The sequence below is a fragment of the Mesoplodon bidens genome (assembly GCF_964165515.1).
Source record: "Mesoplodon bidens genome assembly, chromosome: 6".
NCBI classification, from domain to species: domain Eukaryota; kingdom Metazoa; phylum Chordata; class Mammalia; order Artiodactyla; family Ziphiidae; genus Mesoplodon; species Mesoplodon bidens.
The window spans coordinates 8,435,032-8,451,328 of record NC_138162.1 but is presented as its reverse complement, the minus strand read 5'-3'; the positions used below and the strand labels follow the sequence as shown (position 1 = coordinate 8,451,328).

Here is a 16,297-nt window from a genome sequence, read left to right as displayed (position 1 = left end):
GAGAGAGAATTCCTACTTTGTAGCACCTGGCCTTCTCCACCCTTTACTTGTACAATTTGTATTTGTACCTAAATGTAGGACTCTGCATTGTCCACACTGAATTTAATCTCATTAGTGTGTCCTGTAATTGCTAAGTGTCAAGAGGTTTTTTTGACATCTTGATTCTGTCACCTGTCCTATTAGCTAACCCAGTGAGAATCTTTTTTTTTTTTTTTTTTTTTTTTTTCAGTATGCGGGCCTCTCACTGTTGTGGCCTCTCCCGTTGCGGAGCACAGGCTCCGGATGCGCAGGCTCAGCGGCCATGGCTCACGGGCCCAGCCGCTCCGCGGCATATGGGATCCTCCCAGACCGGGGCACGAACCCGTATCCCCTGCATCGGCAGGCGGACTCTCAACCACTGCGCCACCAGGGAGGCCCGAGAATCTTTATATTACCTTCAGATGTGCTTATCCTGCCATCTGTGTGCTCATTCAGATTATTAATTAAAATGACTGTGACCCTTGGGTAGATCCCTGGAAACCTCCCTTACAGCTCACTGGTATGTATCAATTAGTATTTGGTGGAGCAGAGGGCACAATCTTTCAGCTTTTTATAGATCTCTTCCTTAGCACGGGGAGGATTCTCTTACACACTGTTGGGGGACATGTAGATGAGCACAGTCTTTGGGGAAGGCAATTAGCAATCATTAAAAATGTGTAGGGCTTCCCTGGTGGTGCAGTGGTTGAGAGTCTGCCTGCCGGTGCAGGGGACACGGGTTCGTGCCCCGGTTCGGGAAGATCCCACATGCCGCGGAGCGGCTGGGCCCGTGAGCCATGGCCGATGAGCCTGCGCGTCCAGAGCCTGTGCTCTGCAACGGGAGAGGCCACAGCAGTGAGAGGCCCACATACCGAAAAAAAAAAAAAAAAAAAAATGTGTATATCATTTGGCCAGCAGTTCTACTGCTGGGATGTGTACTGTAGCGTTATTTTAAAATAAAAAAATAAAACCACTTGGAAACAACATCAGTTTCCATCAGTAGAGGAATGATTTTGAAAATTATGATTTAGACACTGGAATGCTTAGTAGCTGTTAGAAAGAATGAGGTACAGGTAAATGTAATACCGTAGAAAAACATTTACCATACAGTGCTAGACATAAAAGCAAGTTCCAGAATGATTCGTATGATATCATCCCATTTCCTTAAAAACAACAAAAAAGATCAACTTGCTTGTCAATATTCAAGAAAATTTCCAAAAGGTTACCTAAGAATTTAATAGTAATTGCTTCTGGAGTGGAAATGGGAGGTCAGGAAAGAAGTTAGAGGACCTTAACTTTCTACCCTTTTATGTTTACATATTTTACACATCTGTACTCAACTGAAGTGTTTAATTTTTTTAAAAAACTATGTAGTTGTTAAAAGGAACAAGGTAGATCTGTAAGTACTAACAGAAATATTTCTAAGATTTCTTTTTTTAGTGAAAAAATAAGTTTCAGTGTAATACCTATAATACTATCCCATTTTTGAAAACAGATTATGTGTATATATATACATATGTATGTAAATGTATGTGAATGTGTATACGTATGTATAGACACATTTTTGTAAATGCATAAAAAGACCTGGGACTATCCAAACCAATCTGGTAACATGGTTATTATATGGCAAGGAAGTAGATTAGGACATGGGGGTTGAGGGGAAAAAAAGCATTTTAATTTTTGTATGATCTAACTTTTTTCAACCAGCTTATATTTATATTTGCAATTCAAATTTTTTGTTTTTTTTAATCCATCTTCTTTATTGTCAGTGTTCTTTCAGCAATTTAACCTAGAAAGTGAAGGAAAGTCAGTTTAAAAGCATTCATTCATTAATTAAACTCACTCTGGAAGAGGCTCTGAAAAATCACAAGCATTATATAAAACTGTGGATCTCATTTGTAGCCTGAGTGCTTGTGTTGTGTGGACTCCCTGCTTAAAGTCAAGTATTAGAGAACATTCAGATAAAATGGGGGTGTTATACATGGATTTTGATTAAATTCTCTTCACAATATCCTGGCCATATACAGTCTTCATCCTTCACATCCCGCAAGTATAAATGTGGTTAAACAAAGCAAAACAAGGAAAGCAACAAGGAGCTTTTGTGGGCTTTGGAATTTGATGCAGAAATGATTCAGGATTTCTCAGTCTCAAGACTCATTCAACCCTGTGGGCATGTTCAGGCACATCTGCAGCATAGAAGAATTTGAGTTCATTACTGCATAATACCTTTTAGCAAATAATTGTCTAAAAGGGATAAAATTAGCATGGGTGTTTGTAATGTTAAACTTTGATTGGAATATGTGCTCATCAGAATATTTCCTCCTAACATTCTTGTTGATGTCAAGTAAATACTGTGTTCCTGTGTAACTGTCACCTTAAAATGCTATAGGAAGTTTCTGTATCTTTGAAATCCTCTATAAAGTAGGCCATACTTAAAATAGTTAGGATTTATGGTGGTTATGTAAGAAGATACTCCTATACTTGGGAAATACACATTGAAGTATTTAGGAATAAAGGGCTATTATTTATGCAATTTAGCCTTAAATGATTTGGGAAGAAGTGTGTGTGCGTGTGTGTGTAGAGGGATAGAGAGTAGTGAACAAGTGAATAATGGGATAAAATGTTAGCAGTAGGTGAATCTGGTAAAGGGCATACAGATGCTTTTTGCACTCCTCTTATTCTTGCAACTTTTATGTAAGTTTAAAATCACTGCCAAATAAAAATTTATATATATGGGTGTGGGTGTGGGGGGATATATATATATATGTATATATATATATATATATCGCTGATTTTTTTAAAGTCAAGAAAATTCAATAAAGGCACAATAATACTAAGAATTTTAACCTACTTTTTACCCCTTGATAGATTAAAAAGGCATAACATTAAGTAAAAGATTCAGAAGATGATATAATGGTTAAGATTTTAAAAAAGAAAAAAAACACTCTGACATTGGAACTGATTTGTTTTAGCTCCACTGCTTATTATTTCTGCAACCTTAGGCAACAAACTTAAATTATCTAAGCATCAATTTCCTCATCTGAAAGTAAGGGGATAAAATCGACTCTATCTCATGAGTTGGTGGAGATACTATGGAGATAATTCATGTAAAGTGTGTGGCCTAATACTTGGCACTTAGAGCTCTTTCCGTGAACGTCATTATTTCCAGAGCAGTGAGAAAGACAGAAAGCATCCTAATTCACTTTATAAAGTAATATAACCCTGAAAGCATGACAGAAATATATACTGAAAAGAAACCTAAAGATTCATCTCACCAACAAATATGATACATAAGTCATTTTTTTTAATCCAGCAATACAGTATATCAACAGAATACCTATAAGGGTGTCTTCCAGAAATCTAAGAACCATTCAGTATAAGAAGAGCCAATGGTATAATTTATTACATGACTATGATTTTCCCCATTTAACCTATTTGCTAAATAGTTGCCAAAAAAAAAAAGCTTTCAGTAAAATTCAATATTCATTTCTGAGAAAACCACTTTATAAACTTGGAATTGAAGGGAACTTCTTCAACATGATAAAGAAACTGACCACAGACATCCAGTAAATCACTAGAGCCATGTCAGAATGAGAAAAGAATGTTCCAGCAGTCTGTCTTACACACAGGGCACAATGTAGATGTCAATGGAGTTTCAAACTGTATATTTAGTATGATTCCATTTTGGTAAGAAAAGTACGTATGTACATGTAGGGGAAAAATTTGAGGAAACCATATCAAATCATTAATAGCGATTATATCTTTGGATAGAGGATTCGGATTATTCGTTATGTTTATCCATGTTTTCCACATTAATTGAGTTACAGTAAATTTTTAAAATTCTACAAAGAATATGAACTCAAATAAGATGCTGCCGAGATGTGTTCCAGGTGAAATGTGCCTGTTACAGGGTAACAAACAGAAGGGCGTGCCTCTGCGGGCACCAACTCCCAAATGTTGTGGAAGCTTCAGCCCAGAAAGGAGAAAAACTTTAAACTCAAGTTAGAAATTGCTTAACTCACTGGTTCACCTGGTGCTTTTTCCTACACCCCAAGGACCTTCAGAACATTTCTATGATGTGGATTTTGACAGGTGTCTTTTCTAATGAGAACATGTGGTTACAGCCCTGTTTGTACACTTTTAACAGTGACTTTTCTGGTTCTTTGGCATCTGGTTCATTGCTACCTTGTTTACTTTCTAAATAAGCCTCTTAATGGCATAACTTTGTTCCATTACAGAATGCAACTGCTCTGCCAGGCACTTGGCGAAGGACAGACGTGCACTTAGAGAACCCAGAATACCACACCAGATGGTATTTCAAGTATTTTTTAGGACAAGGTAATTATGTCATTACAGTGGTTGGAAAGAAAGGATATTCAGAATGAAAATTAGTGTTGGTATAATTTCTGGTACCCTATATGTGTGAAACTTATCAGTTTAGGGACACTGAGGTCAGGGCATTTCATTTCAAGGTCAGTTGTAAGCTTTGTAGATTTGTAAGCTTTGAAGATTCAGCCCTAGTAGGTTTTCCTCCGTTTTAAATTTGTTATTTATATTTTATTTTTTATTTTATATTTTTATCTTAAAATTTTTTATTTAGTTAGTTTTTGCTAGTTATTTTTGTCCCTGGGGAGTTAAAGAGGATTAGATAGTATGAATGAGTGATTTGCGAGATGAGAAGAATTTGCAGGGCACAAAACAATTTTAGACTTAACAAGGCACTTACCCGGTCTACAGTGGGCTTTGAACACTTAGTTGAAGGCAGTGAGGGGGAGAAACGATTCCCTGAGCTCCAGGGCTAATGCAGAGCAGAGAGGCATTACGCTGTAGGCTCTGGTGACCAGGATTTGTTTATCACTTACCATGTGCCAGGAAATGTGCTCTTGCAAAGGCAGCTATGATTCCTGCCCTCATGGAGACTACGGACTGTTTGAATCCTGGTTCTGCCGTTATCAACATAGGACCTTAACACTAGTTACTGCCACTTCTCTGAGTCTTAATTCCTTATCTGTAAAGTGGGGGTATTACTAGTACATACCTAGGAGGTTTGAACAGAAGTGTCAGTGAGGCACACTAAGCCTGGTGCCTGGCACATACCAAGAGCTCTGTCATGAATAGTGATGTACATTTGAAGTGAAGGGCTCATGTGAACATATATGGAAAGGTGGAAAACAGGAGCGTGGTTAGCGACAGAAAGCAATGGGAATGGAAGAATAATCACTATGGCAGGATTAGAAATGGGTTAGATAAATTGCTTATCAGGCTAATGCATTTATTTATTTGTAGAAGGTGTGATACTTGAGCTATAAAATGAGAGTGAGCAGACCCAAATGATGTCTTTTTAAAAATCGGATACTGTATTATTCCAAGAAGTTCACTTATTTGGCAAGACATATCTCTTTATAAAGAAAGAAATTGGGGGGCTTCCCTGGTGGCGCAGTGGCTGAGAATCCGCCTGCCAATGCAGGGGACACGGGTTCGTGCCCCGGTCCGGGAAGATCCCACATGCCGCGGAGTAGCTAGGCCCGTGAGCCATGGCCGCTGAGCCTGCGCGTCTGGAGCCTGTGCTCCACAACGGGAGAGGCCACAACAGTGAGAGGCCCGCGTACCGCAAAAAAAAAAAAAAAAAAAAGAAAGAAAGAAATTGGGGGAAAGTTGCTATCTTCCCAAATGCTTGAAAGCATAGTGCTTGGATGCCTTCAGCTGCCTCAACGGGCTTAAACAATAAGGGAGACAACAAGAGACCCAGAGGTAGGGCAAGCTCTGGGGTTGGTGGAGTCAGAGGCTTGGTGATGTCATCCATGCTGGCCTTCCTCAGGGTCACAAGATGGTTGCAGCAATTCCAGGCATCACTTCTAGACACCACTGTGTCCAGGGGAAAAGAAGGCCATCTTCAGGAGTGAGGAAGCCCTTCCAAAAACCCCTTGACACACTTTTCCTCCTGTCTCATTGTCCAGAATTGGGTCACATGTTCATTCCTGAGTCCATCCCTGGCAAGGGGGGACAGGAGAGCATGATTAGGATAGAGTAACCAGGTTCTTTTCCGAGCTGGGCTGGAGATGACTGTTCCCTGACCCTGTGGGAAGGGCTGGCTGCCACCTGCCATGCCCACTGCTCCCAGTGCCTGGAGGAGCCGGCTGCATCTTCACTGTTCTGAACCTGCCTCTTTTCCAGTCCATCAGAACTACATTGGAAATGATGCGGAGAAGAGCCCCTTCTTCCTGTCGGTGACCCTCTCTGACCAAAACAATCAGCGTGTCCCTCAATACCGTGCAATCCTTTGGAGGAAAACAGTGAGTATCAGACCTGCACCTGGAGTTTCAGCACCACTCCAGAGTTTAATCAGTGTCATTGTCAGCCTTTTTCTACTAGGGTTTTTGAGTTTGGCTACTGAGGATTATCCTGTTCACAGGGGAGACCTTCACACTCTGAGTTTAAGAGCAATTTTTCCTACATAAGCCACTAAGTAGACGTGTTCATTCCCCTCAATCTCTGCCCTCTCGGAATACACAACTATGTTATTATCGCTGTTACTGATACTGAAAGTGATGAGCTGGCACACCTTCAGCTAAAAGAAACAAGATTTAGTGGAGGAATATAATACTGTTACATGGGCACAGCCCCTGGGGGGCTCCTGTTTCCATGAGTCAGTTGGTCAACTGCTGAATCAGCTGTGCTTCTAGGATTTCTTTGAGGCTTAGCTCCTTTCATCAATTTCATGGTGTAGAAAAGCAACCCTAGATCTAACAAGTACCTCCTGCCCACGGTGGGCTCTGAACACTGAGCTGGGGACAGCGGGCTGAAAGCAAGCCCTTTCAACTCGAGGGTGCAGGTCTTTCTTTAGCTCAGGAAAGTTTTTTTTATGTTCATTGGTGTTGCTTCTTTTCCTGTTCTGAATTTTTTCTATTAATTCTTATATTCGACCTCTGTCTTTCATCTTTTACCTTTTCTCATTATCTTCTTCTCTTGTTTCTTTTTTTCTTTGCTTCTCAGAGAATTTTTTAGAGACCATATCAACACTAGAAAGAACAGAGGGTTTGGAGTTAAGCAAACTAGGGTCAAATCACCTCAATAACAAGCTCATTTTGTGTGAATTTGAGATATTTGCTCATGCCCTCTGAGCCTCCATTTTCTTCTTTGTAAAATGGGAAAAGTTCTGGGCTATGGCTCACAGGGTGATGAGCACTAACAAGACTACCTGAAGTGAGATCTTGCTTGAAAATTTACCCAGTGTCCCAAATCGTCAAAACTGGTTAGGTGCCTAAAGGATAAGACATCTTATTCTTGAATTGGTGAGTATGGTGTATAATTTTAAAAGCAATAAAATAAACCACACTTAGAAAATGTTAGTTCTATTATTTTGTGGTCCCACCTGATGGGTACATTTGTTGAAATCCAGTATTTAAATAATTGCATGCTGATTTTTTTAATATATATATACAGCAGGTTCTTATTAGTCATCAATTTTATACACATCAGTGTATACATGTCAATCCCAATCTCCCAATTCATCACACCACCACCACCACCACCCCCGCCACTGTCCCCACTTGGTGTCCATACATTTGTTCTCTACATCTGTGTCTCAATTTCTGCCCTGCAAACCAGTTCATCTGTACCATTTTTCTAGGTTCCACCTATATGCGTTAATATACGATATTTGTTGTTCTCTTTCTGACTTACCTCACTCTGTATGACAGTCTCTAGATCCATCCACGTCTAAACAAATGACCCAATTTCGTTCCTTTTTATGGCTGAGTAATATTCCATTGTATATATGTACCACATCTTCTCTATCCATTCATCTGTCGATGGAGACTTAGGTTGCTTCCATGTCCTCACTATTATTGTAAATAGTGCTGCAATGAACATTGTGGTACATGACTCTTTTTGAATTATGGTTTTCTCAGGGCATAGGCCCAGTAGTGGGATTGCTGGATCATATGGTAATTCTATTTTTAGTTTTTTAAGGAACCTCCATACTGTTCTCCGTAGTGGCTGTATCAATTTACATTCCCACCAACAGTGCAAGAGGGTTCTCTTTTCTCCACACCCTCTCCAGCATTTGTTGTTTGTAGATTTTCTGATGATGCCCATTCTAACTGGTGTGAGGTGATACCTCATTGTAGTTTTGATTTGCATTTCTCTAATAATTAGTGGTGTTGAGCAGCTTTTCATGTGCTTCTTGGCCATCTGTATGTCTTCTTTGGAGAAATGTCTATTTAGGTCTTCTGCCCATTTTTGGATTGGGTTGTTTATTTTTTTTTAATATTGAGCTGCATGAGCTGTTTATATATTTTAGAGATTAATCCTTTGTCCGTTAATTCGTTTGCAAATATTTTCTCCCATTCTGAGGGTTGTCTTTTCGTCTTGTTTATGGTTTCCTTTGCTCTGCAAAAGCTTTGAAGTTTCACTAGGTCCCATTTGGGTTTTTTTTTTTTATTTATTTCCATTACTCTAGGAGGTGGATCAAAAAAGATCTTGCTGTGATTTATGTCAAAGAGTGTTCTTCCTATGTTTTCCTCTAAGAGTTTTATAGTGTCCGGTCTTACATTTAGGCCTCTAATCCATTTTGAGTTTATTTTTGTGTATGGTGTTAGGAAGTGTTCTAATTTCATTCTTTTACATGTAGCTGTCCAGTTTTCCCAGCACCACTTATTGAAGAGACTGTCTTTTCTCCATTGTATATCCTTTGCCTCCTTTGTCATAGATTAGTTGACCATAGGTGCGTGGGTTTATCTCTGGGCTTTCTATCTTGTTCCACTGATCTATGTTTCTGTTTTTGTGCCAGTACTATATTGTCTTGATTACTGTAGCTTTGTAGTATAATCTGAAGTCAGGGAGTCTGATTCCTCCAGCTCCATTTTTTTCTCTCAAGACTGATTTGGCTATTCGGGGTCTTTTGTTTCTCCATACAAATTTTAAGATTTTCTGTTCTAGTTCCATAAAAAAATGCCACTGGTAATTTGATAGGGATTTCACTGAATCTGTAGATTGCTTTGGGTAGTATAGTCACTTTCACAATATTGATTCTTCCAATCCAAGAACATGGTATACCTCTCCATCTGTTGGTATCATCTTTAATCTCTTTCACCAGTGTCTTATAGTTTTCTGCATACAGGTCTTTTGTCTCCCTAGGTAGGTTTATTCCTAGGTATTTTATTCTTTTCATTGCAATGGTAACTGGGAATGTTTCCTTAATTTCTCTTTCAGATTTTTCATCATTAGTGTATAGGAATGCAAGAGATTTCTGTGCATTAATTCTGTATCCTGCAACTTTACCAAATTCATTGATTAGCTCTAGTAGTTTTCTGGTGGCATCTTTATTATTCTCTATGTATAGAATCATTTCATCTCCAAACAGTGACTGTTTTACTTCTTCTATTCCAATTTGTATTCCTTTTATTTCTTTTTCTTCTCTGATTGCCGTGGCTAGGACTTCCAAAACTGTGTTGAATAAGAGTGGTGAGAGTGGATACCTTTGTCTTTTTCCTGATCTTAGAGGAAATGCTTTCAGTTTTTCACCATTGAGAATGATGTTTGCTGTGGGTTTGTCGTATATGGCCTTTATTATGTTGAGGTAGGTTCCCTCTCTGCCCACTTTCTGGAGAGTTTTTATCATAAATTGGTGTTGAATTTTGTCAAAAGTCCTTTCTGCATCTATTTAGCTGATCATATGGTTTTTATTCTTCAATTTGTTAATATGGTGCATCACATTGATTGATTTGCATACACTGAAGAATCCTTGCATCCCTGGGATAAATCCCACTTGATCATGGTGTATGATCCTTTTAATGTGTTGTTGCATTCTATTTGCTAGTATTTTGTTGAGGATTTTTGCATCTATATCCATCAGTGATATTGGTCTGTAATTTTCTTTTTTTGTAGTATCTTTGTCTGATTTTGGTATCAGGGTGATGGTGGCCTCATAGAATGAGTTTGGGAGTGTTCTTTCCTCCACAATTTTTTGGAAGAGTTTGAGAAGGATGGGTGTTAGCTCTTCTCTAAATGTTTGATAGAATTCACCTGTGAAGCCATCTGGTCCTGGACTTTTGTTTGTTGGAAGATTTTTAATCACAGTCTCAATTTCATTACGTGTGATTGGTCTGTTCATATTTTCTTTTTCTTCCTGGTTCAGTCTTGGAAGGTTATACCTTTCTAAGAATTTGTCCATTTCTTCCAGGTTGTCCATTTTATTGACATAGAGCTGCTTATAGTAGCCTCTTAGGATGCTTTGTACTTCTGCGATGTCTGTTGTAACTTCTCCTTTTTCATTTCTAATTTTATTGATCTGAGTCAGTCCTCTCCCTCTTTTTCTTGATGAGTCTGGCTAATGGTTTATCAGTTTTGTTTATCTTCTCAAAGAACCAGCTTTTAATTTTATTGATCTTTGCTTTGTTTTCTTTGTTTCCATTTCATTTATTTCTGCTCTGATCTTTTTGATTTCTTTCCTTCTGCTAACTTTGAGTTTTGTTTGTTCTTCTTTCTTTAGTTCCTTTAGGTGTAAGGTTAGATTGTTTATTTGAGACTTTTCTTGTTTCTTGAGGTAGGTTTGTATAGCTATAAACTTCCCTCTTAGAACTGCTTTTGCTACATCCCATAGGTTTTGGATCGTCGTGTTTTCATTGTCATTTGTCTCCAGGTATTTTTTGATTTCCTCTTTGATTTCTTCAGTGATCTCTTGGTTACTTAGTAACGTATTGTTTAGCCTCCCTGTGTTTGTGTTTTTTACGGGTTTTTTCCCTGTAATTCATTTCTAATCTTATAGCATTGTGGTCAGAAAAGATGCTTGATATAATTTCAGTTTTCTTAAATTTACTGAGGCTTGATTTGTGACCCAAGGTGTGATCTATCCTGGAGAATGTTCCATGCACACTTGAGGAGAAAGTGTTATCTGCTGTTTTTGGATGGAATGTCCTATAAATATCAATTAAATCTATCTGGTCTATTGTGTCATTTAAAGCTTCTGTTTCCTTATTTATTTCCATTTTGGATGATCTGTCTGTTGGTGTAAGTGAGGTGTTAAAATCCCCCACTATTACTGTATTACTGTCGATTTCCTCTTTTATAGCTGTTAGCAGTTGCCTTATGTTTTGAGGTGCTCCTATGTTGGGTGCATTTATATTTATAATTGTTGTATCTTCTTCTTGGATTGATCCCTTGATCATTATGTAGTGTCCTTCCTTGTCTCTTGTAACATTCTTTATTTTAAAGTCTACTTTATCTGATATGAGTATGGCTACTCCAGCTTTCTTTTGATTTCCATTTGCATGGGATATCTTTTTCCATCCCCTCACTTTCAATCCTTTCAGGTACATACGTGTCCCTAGGTCTGAAGTGGGTCTCTTATAGACAGCATATATATGGGTCTTGTTTTTGTATGCATTCAGCAAGCCTGTGTCTTTTGGTTGGAGCATTTAATCCATTCACATTTAAGGTAATTATCGATATGTATGTTCCTGTGACCATTTTCTTAATTGTTTTGGGTTTGTTTTTGTAGGTCCTTTTCTTCTCATGTGCTTCCCACTTAGAGAAGTTCCTTTAGCATTTGTTGTAGAGCTGGTTTGGTGGTGCTGAATTCTTTTAGCTTTTGCTTGTCTGTAAAGCTTTTGATTTCTCCATCGAATCTGAATGAGATCCTTGTCGGGTAGAGTAATCTTGGTTGTAGTTTCTTCCCTTTCATCACTTTAAGTATATCATGCCACTCCCTTCTGGCTTGTAGAGTTTCTGCTGAGAAATCAGCTGTTAACCTTATGGGAGTTCCCTTGTATGTTATTTGTCCTTTTTCCCTTGCTGCTTTCAATAATTTTTCTTTGTCTTTAATTTTTGTCAGTTTGATTACTTTGTGTCTCGGCATGTTTCTCCTTGGGTTTATCCTGTATGGGACTTGCTGCGCTTCCTGGACTTGGGTGGCTATTTCCTTTCCCATGTTAGGGAAGTTTTCGACTATAATTTCTTCAAATATTGCACTTCCTGGACTTGGGTGGCTATTTCCTTTCCCATGTTAGGGAAGTTTTCGACTATAATCTCTTCACATATTTTCTCGGGTTCTTTCTCTCTCTCTTCTCCTTCTGGGACCCCTATAATGCGAATGTTTTTGCGTTTAATGTTGTCCCAGAGGTCTCTTAGGCTGTCTTCATTTCTTTTCATTCTTTTTTCTTTATTCTATTCCGCAGCAGTGAATTCCACCATTCTGTCTTCCAGGTCACTTATCCATTCTTCTGCCTCCGTTATTCTGCTATTGATTCCTTCTAGTGTAGTTTTCATTTCAGTTATTGTATTGTTCATCTCTGTTTGTTTGTTCTTTAATTCTTCTAGGTCTTTGTTAAACATTTCTTGCATCTTCTTGATCTTTGCCTCCATCCTTTTTCCGAGGTTCTGGATCATCTTCACTATCATTATTCTGAATTCTTTTTCTGGAAGGTTGCCTATCTCCACTTCATTTAGTTGTTTTTCTGGAGTTTTATCTTGTTACTTCATCTGGTACATAGCCCTCTGCCTTTTCATCTTGTCTCTCTTTCTGTGAATGTGGTTTTTGTTCCACAGCCTGGATTGTAGTACTTCTTGCTTCTGCTGTCTGCCATCTCTGCATGCTGATTTTTTTTGTGTGTGTGTGGTACACAGGCCTCTCACTGCTGTGGCCTCTCCCGTTGCAGAGCACAGGCTCCGGACGTGCAGGCTCAGCAGCCATGGCTCACGGGCCCAGCCGCTCCGCGGCACGTGGGATCTTCCCAGACCGGGGCACGAACCCGCGTCCCCTGCATCGGCAGGCGGACTCTCAACCACTGAACCACCAGGGAAGCCCTGCATGCGATTTTTATCTCAGCTACGTAGTGTATCAAAATTGCTGTGTAGGGCTTCCCTGGTGGCGCAGTGGTTGAGAGTCCGCCTGCCGATGCAGGGGACGCGGGTTCGTGCCCCGGTCTGGGAAGATCCCACGTGCCGCGGAGCGGCTGGGCCCGTGAGCCATGGCTGCTGAGCCTGCACGTCCGGAGCCTGTGCTCTGCAACGGGAGAGGCCACAGCAGTGAGAGGCCCGCGTACCGCAAAAAAAAAAAAAAAATTGCTATGTACCTCTTTTTGGAAAAGAAATTAGCAGAAACTTAAAAGAACAATAATTTTTTTTTAACTTTTAAAATTTTAAACATCTTTATTGGAGTATAATTACTTTACAATGGTATGTTAGTTTCTGCTTTATAACAAAGTGAATCAGCTATACGTATACATATATCCCCATAAGGAACAGTAATCTTTTATACACACATACATACACACACATTTGCATGCATGCATACCTATATTGCAATAAAGTAGCAACTTCAAAAAGCCCAGAAAGAATTTCCAGGAACTACTACAGAATAAACTGTGGCTAGGAACTTTTTGTGATGATTAAAACTAGTACTAGTAATAACAATAAAATCTAACCTTTATTGAGCATTACTGTATGCCAGGTAAGTCCTCCAAATGCATAGGTGTTATTATAGTTTAGGGAACTTAAATGACATAACTGAGGGAGGTGGCAGACCAGGCAGAACCCAGGACTGCATGCTGAGCTGTCACCACTGTACATAACTAATTCTATATGTGATTCTTTGACTCATGCTGTCACTCTCCCTATCCTGTGAGCTCCATGAAAGGAGGGGACATACTGCTTTGTCCTCAGTATCCCCACCAGCAAGCCCAGTGCCTGGCACATAGAAGGAGCTCGATAAATATCTGTTGAACGAATTCATGAAATGATTAATAATTAATGAATTGAAGTCCAACTTAACGTGTGCTCTGCTGCCTCTATGTATCTAAACTTCTATTTTATGTTTCAGACATTTTTCTTTCTTTAAGCAGGTTTAAGGTAAAAATCTGATCTAAAGTAGTTAGGTCTTACTCGTGAATTATTTCCTGCAGACAAGTTTTGGCCTTACCCCTCTCCCCGTGCCACTGCATTTGGGATCAGTCTTGCCATCAGCATGGCTGTCCTTGAAGCAAGTTTAAGCGTCAGTTTTAGAAGATAACGCTGGAGAACAGGTGCCAGTTTTCCCCAAGTGCATGATCATCTCTTCTCCTTAGTCACCTACTGAGAAGGGCTGGTGCCTTCGTCCAAAGCCTCTTATTTTCTGCACCAGGAAGGCTGTTTTCTGGCCCCCTCCATTTTTTTTTACTTATTTTTTTTATGTTTGCCTATTACCGTATTCCAGTCTCTTCTGGCTCAAATATTCTCTTCGGATGACTCTGTCTCTTTTGGACAAATAATCAGCCTTTCCGATTTCAGTCCCCTAGCCCTGTTTCTCCTGAAGTAAATGTTTGGGTATGTGAAGAGAGGGTCTCTGAGGCCTCATGGTGGGGGGAGGGGAGGACCTGGGATCCACCCGGGGCCCTCTGGGCTCTTTCTGGTTTCTGCTTTGGAGGAGCAACCCCTGAGGTGTAACTGGTCTCCTCCGGCTTTTGCGGGGGGTCACTGGAGCACACCTGTCCCTGAAGTCCGTGTCCCAGCCGTTTGCTCCGTGTAGTGAAGTCACTGTGCGTGTGAACACTCTCACCTGACCCCAGGTCTCTGCCGCTCGCCGAGCCTCTTGGAAGTGCTGCACTCTCTCAGCCCTGGGTCAGACGGGAGGAGGCGGGAGCGTCACCTTAGGCTCGGGTCTCTAATCTTGCTGGCCATCCCTGCTGGAAGCTACCGAGTTACTGCCCCTCACTGTGTTCAGACAGGTTCTACCTGGACTTCAGGACTCCTCTGGAAGGCCGTGCCTGGGAAGTGAGCCTCTAGTCCAGGTGCCTCCAGGTCTTACCTTGATGTGCTTACAGCTTCCCCACCCCTACCCCTATCAAGGCCTGCCCTCGGAACGGAGGCATCAAGGGCCCCAGCACCTAACCCCTCAGCTTCCCTGTCTTCCTCTTCCTTCCTTCCACTGAGGCAAGGGTCCGTGTCGCACTTCTGCTACCTCCTTCTGGAAGAGATTTTCTCAGTCCTATCTTCTTCCTTCAGAAAACAGTCACTTCACCTCCTCACCTGGGACGGTTGCCAGGTACTGGGGCAGGAAGAGTGGGGCAAAGGCAAGGGGAAGTTTTGCTTCTTTTAATTTCCAAAGCTATTGTCTGTATTACATTATAAATTGTGATGAGCACTCTGAAGGACACGAAGACAGAGAACAAACAATACAGAGCCCTGCCCAAGTGGGATAGTCCAGGGAATGCTTCCTGAGGAGGTGACATTTAAAGAGACCCACAGGATGAAAGGGAACCAGCCACATAGAGAGTAGGGGGAGGGGTGGGGGGAACGTTCCAGACAGAAGGAACAGGAAATACAAGAGAAACAGGAGCCTTCTGGGGATGACTCTTGGATGGTGAGAGAAGTCAGGGAGGTGGGATTGAGACCCAGGACCACCATGGAGGCAGCATGGGGTGGGCAGAAGGAGCATTAATCCCCTTCTTCTGAGAAGTGCCAATGCCCAAACCCAGAGCCTCTTCTCTCGGCCCTAAATTACGTGCAGGGCCGGGTAGGTGTTTGCTGCCCACTGAAGGGCAGTGAGGAGATGAACACATCAAAGCAGAACATCGGCGTCAGGGTCAGTTATTGAGCCCCTGTTGGCCCAAAGCCAGCGCTGGAGGCTGTGAGGAATCCAACAATGCAGGTGACTCAGCACTCCCTCCCTCCCCCCATGAGCTCACATTCTCTCATTAAACAGAAACACAGCTAAACGTATAAACCCTGCTAGAAACTGTCTTACACATCTCTGGCTGTGTTCCTTCTAAACCCAAAGAGAAAAAATGACTCACACTTGTAAAAATTCCATCCAGACAATACAGCAAGTGAAAACGAAGAGGATCAGGGCTTCCCTGGTGGCGCAGTGGTTGAGAGTCCGCCTACCGATGCAGGGGACACGGGTTTGTGCCCCGGTCTGGGAGGATCCCACATCCCGCGGAGCGGCTGGGCCCGTGAGCCATGGCTGCTAAGCCTGCGCGTCCAGAGCCTGTGCTCCGCGACGGGAGGGGCCACAAGAGTGAGAGGCCCGCGTACCGCAAAAAAAAAAAAAAAAAGAAGAGGATCAAAATCCAACTACCCAGTGATAATCACTGCAGCGTCCTTCTCGACATCTGTCCATACACACACACACACACACACACACACACTAAATGGGGTAATGTGGACACGCACTTCTGTGTCCTGCTCTGCTCACTTAGTGTTTCCTGATACGCACGTGTACTTGACTCTCCCTGTGCATTTTTTGGTTCCACTGAAAACAGAGAACTGGAAGGTGTTTTTTCTAGAACAGCAACCCTGGAAAGCC

General features: G+C 41.1%; 1 protein-coding gene across 1 annotated transcript in view; it reads left to right on the top strand.

Moving 5' to 3' along the window:
- Window positions 1–16,297, top strand: part of GARNL3 (GTPase activating Rap/RanGAP domain like 3) — a 154,277-nt gene that overhangs the window by 75,786 nt on the left and 62,194 nt on the right. Inside the window, exons 5-6 of the mRNA XM_081237472.1 lie at window positions 4,254–4,353; window positions 6,190–6,308. Coding sequence (XP_081093598.1) covers window positions 4,254–4,353; window positions 6,190–6,308 — 219 coding nt within the window. The remainder of the gene's footprint in view (window positions 1–4,253; window positions 4,354–6,189; window positions 6,309–16,297) is intronic.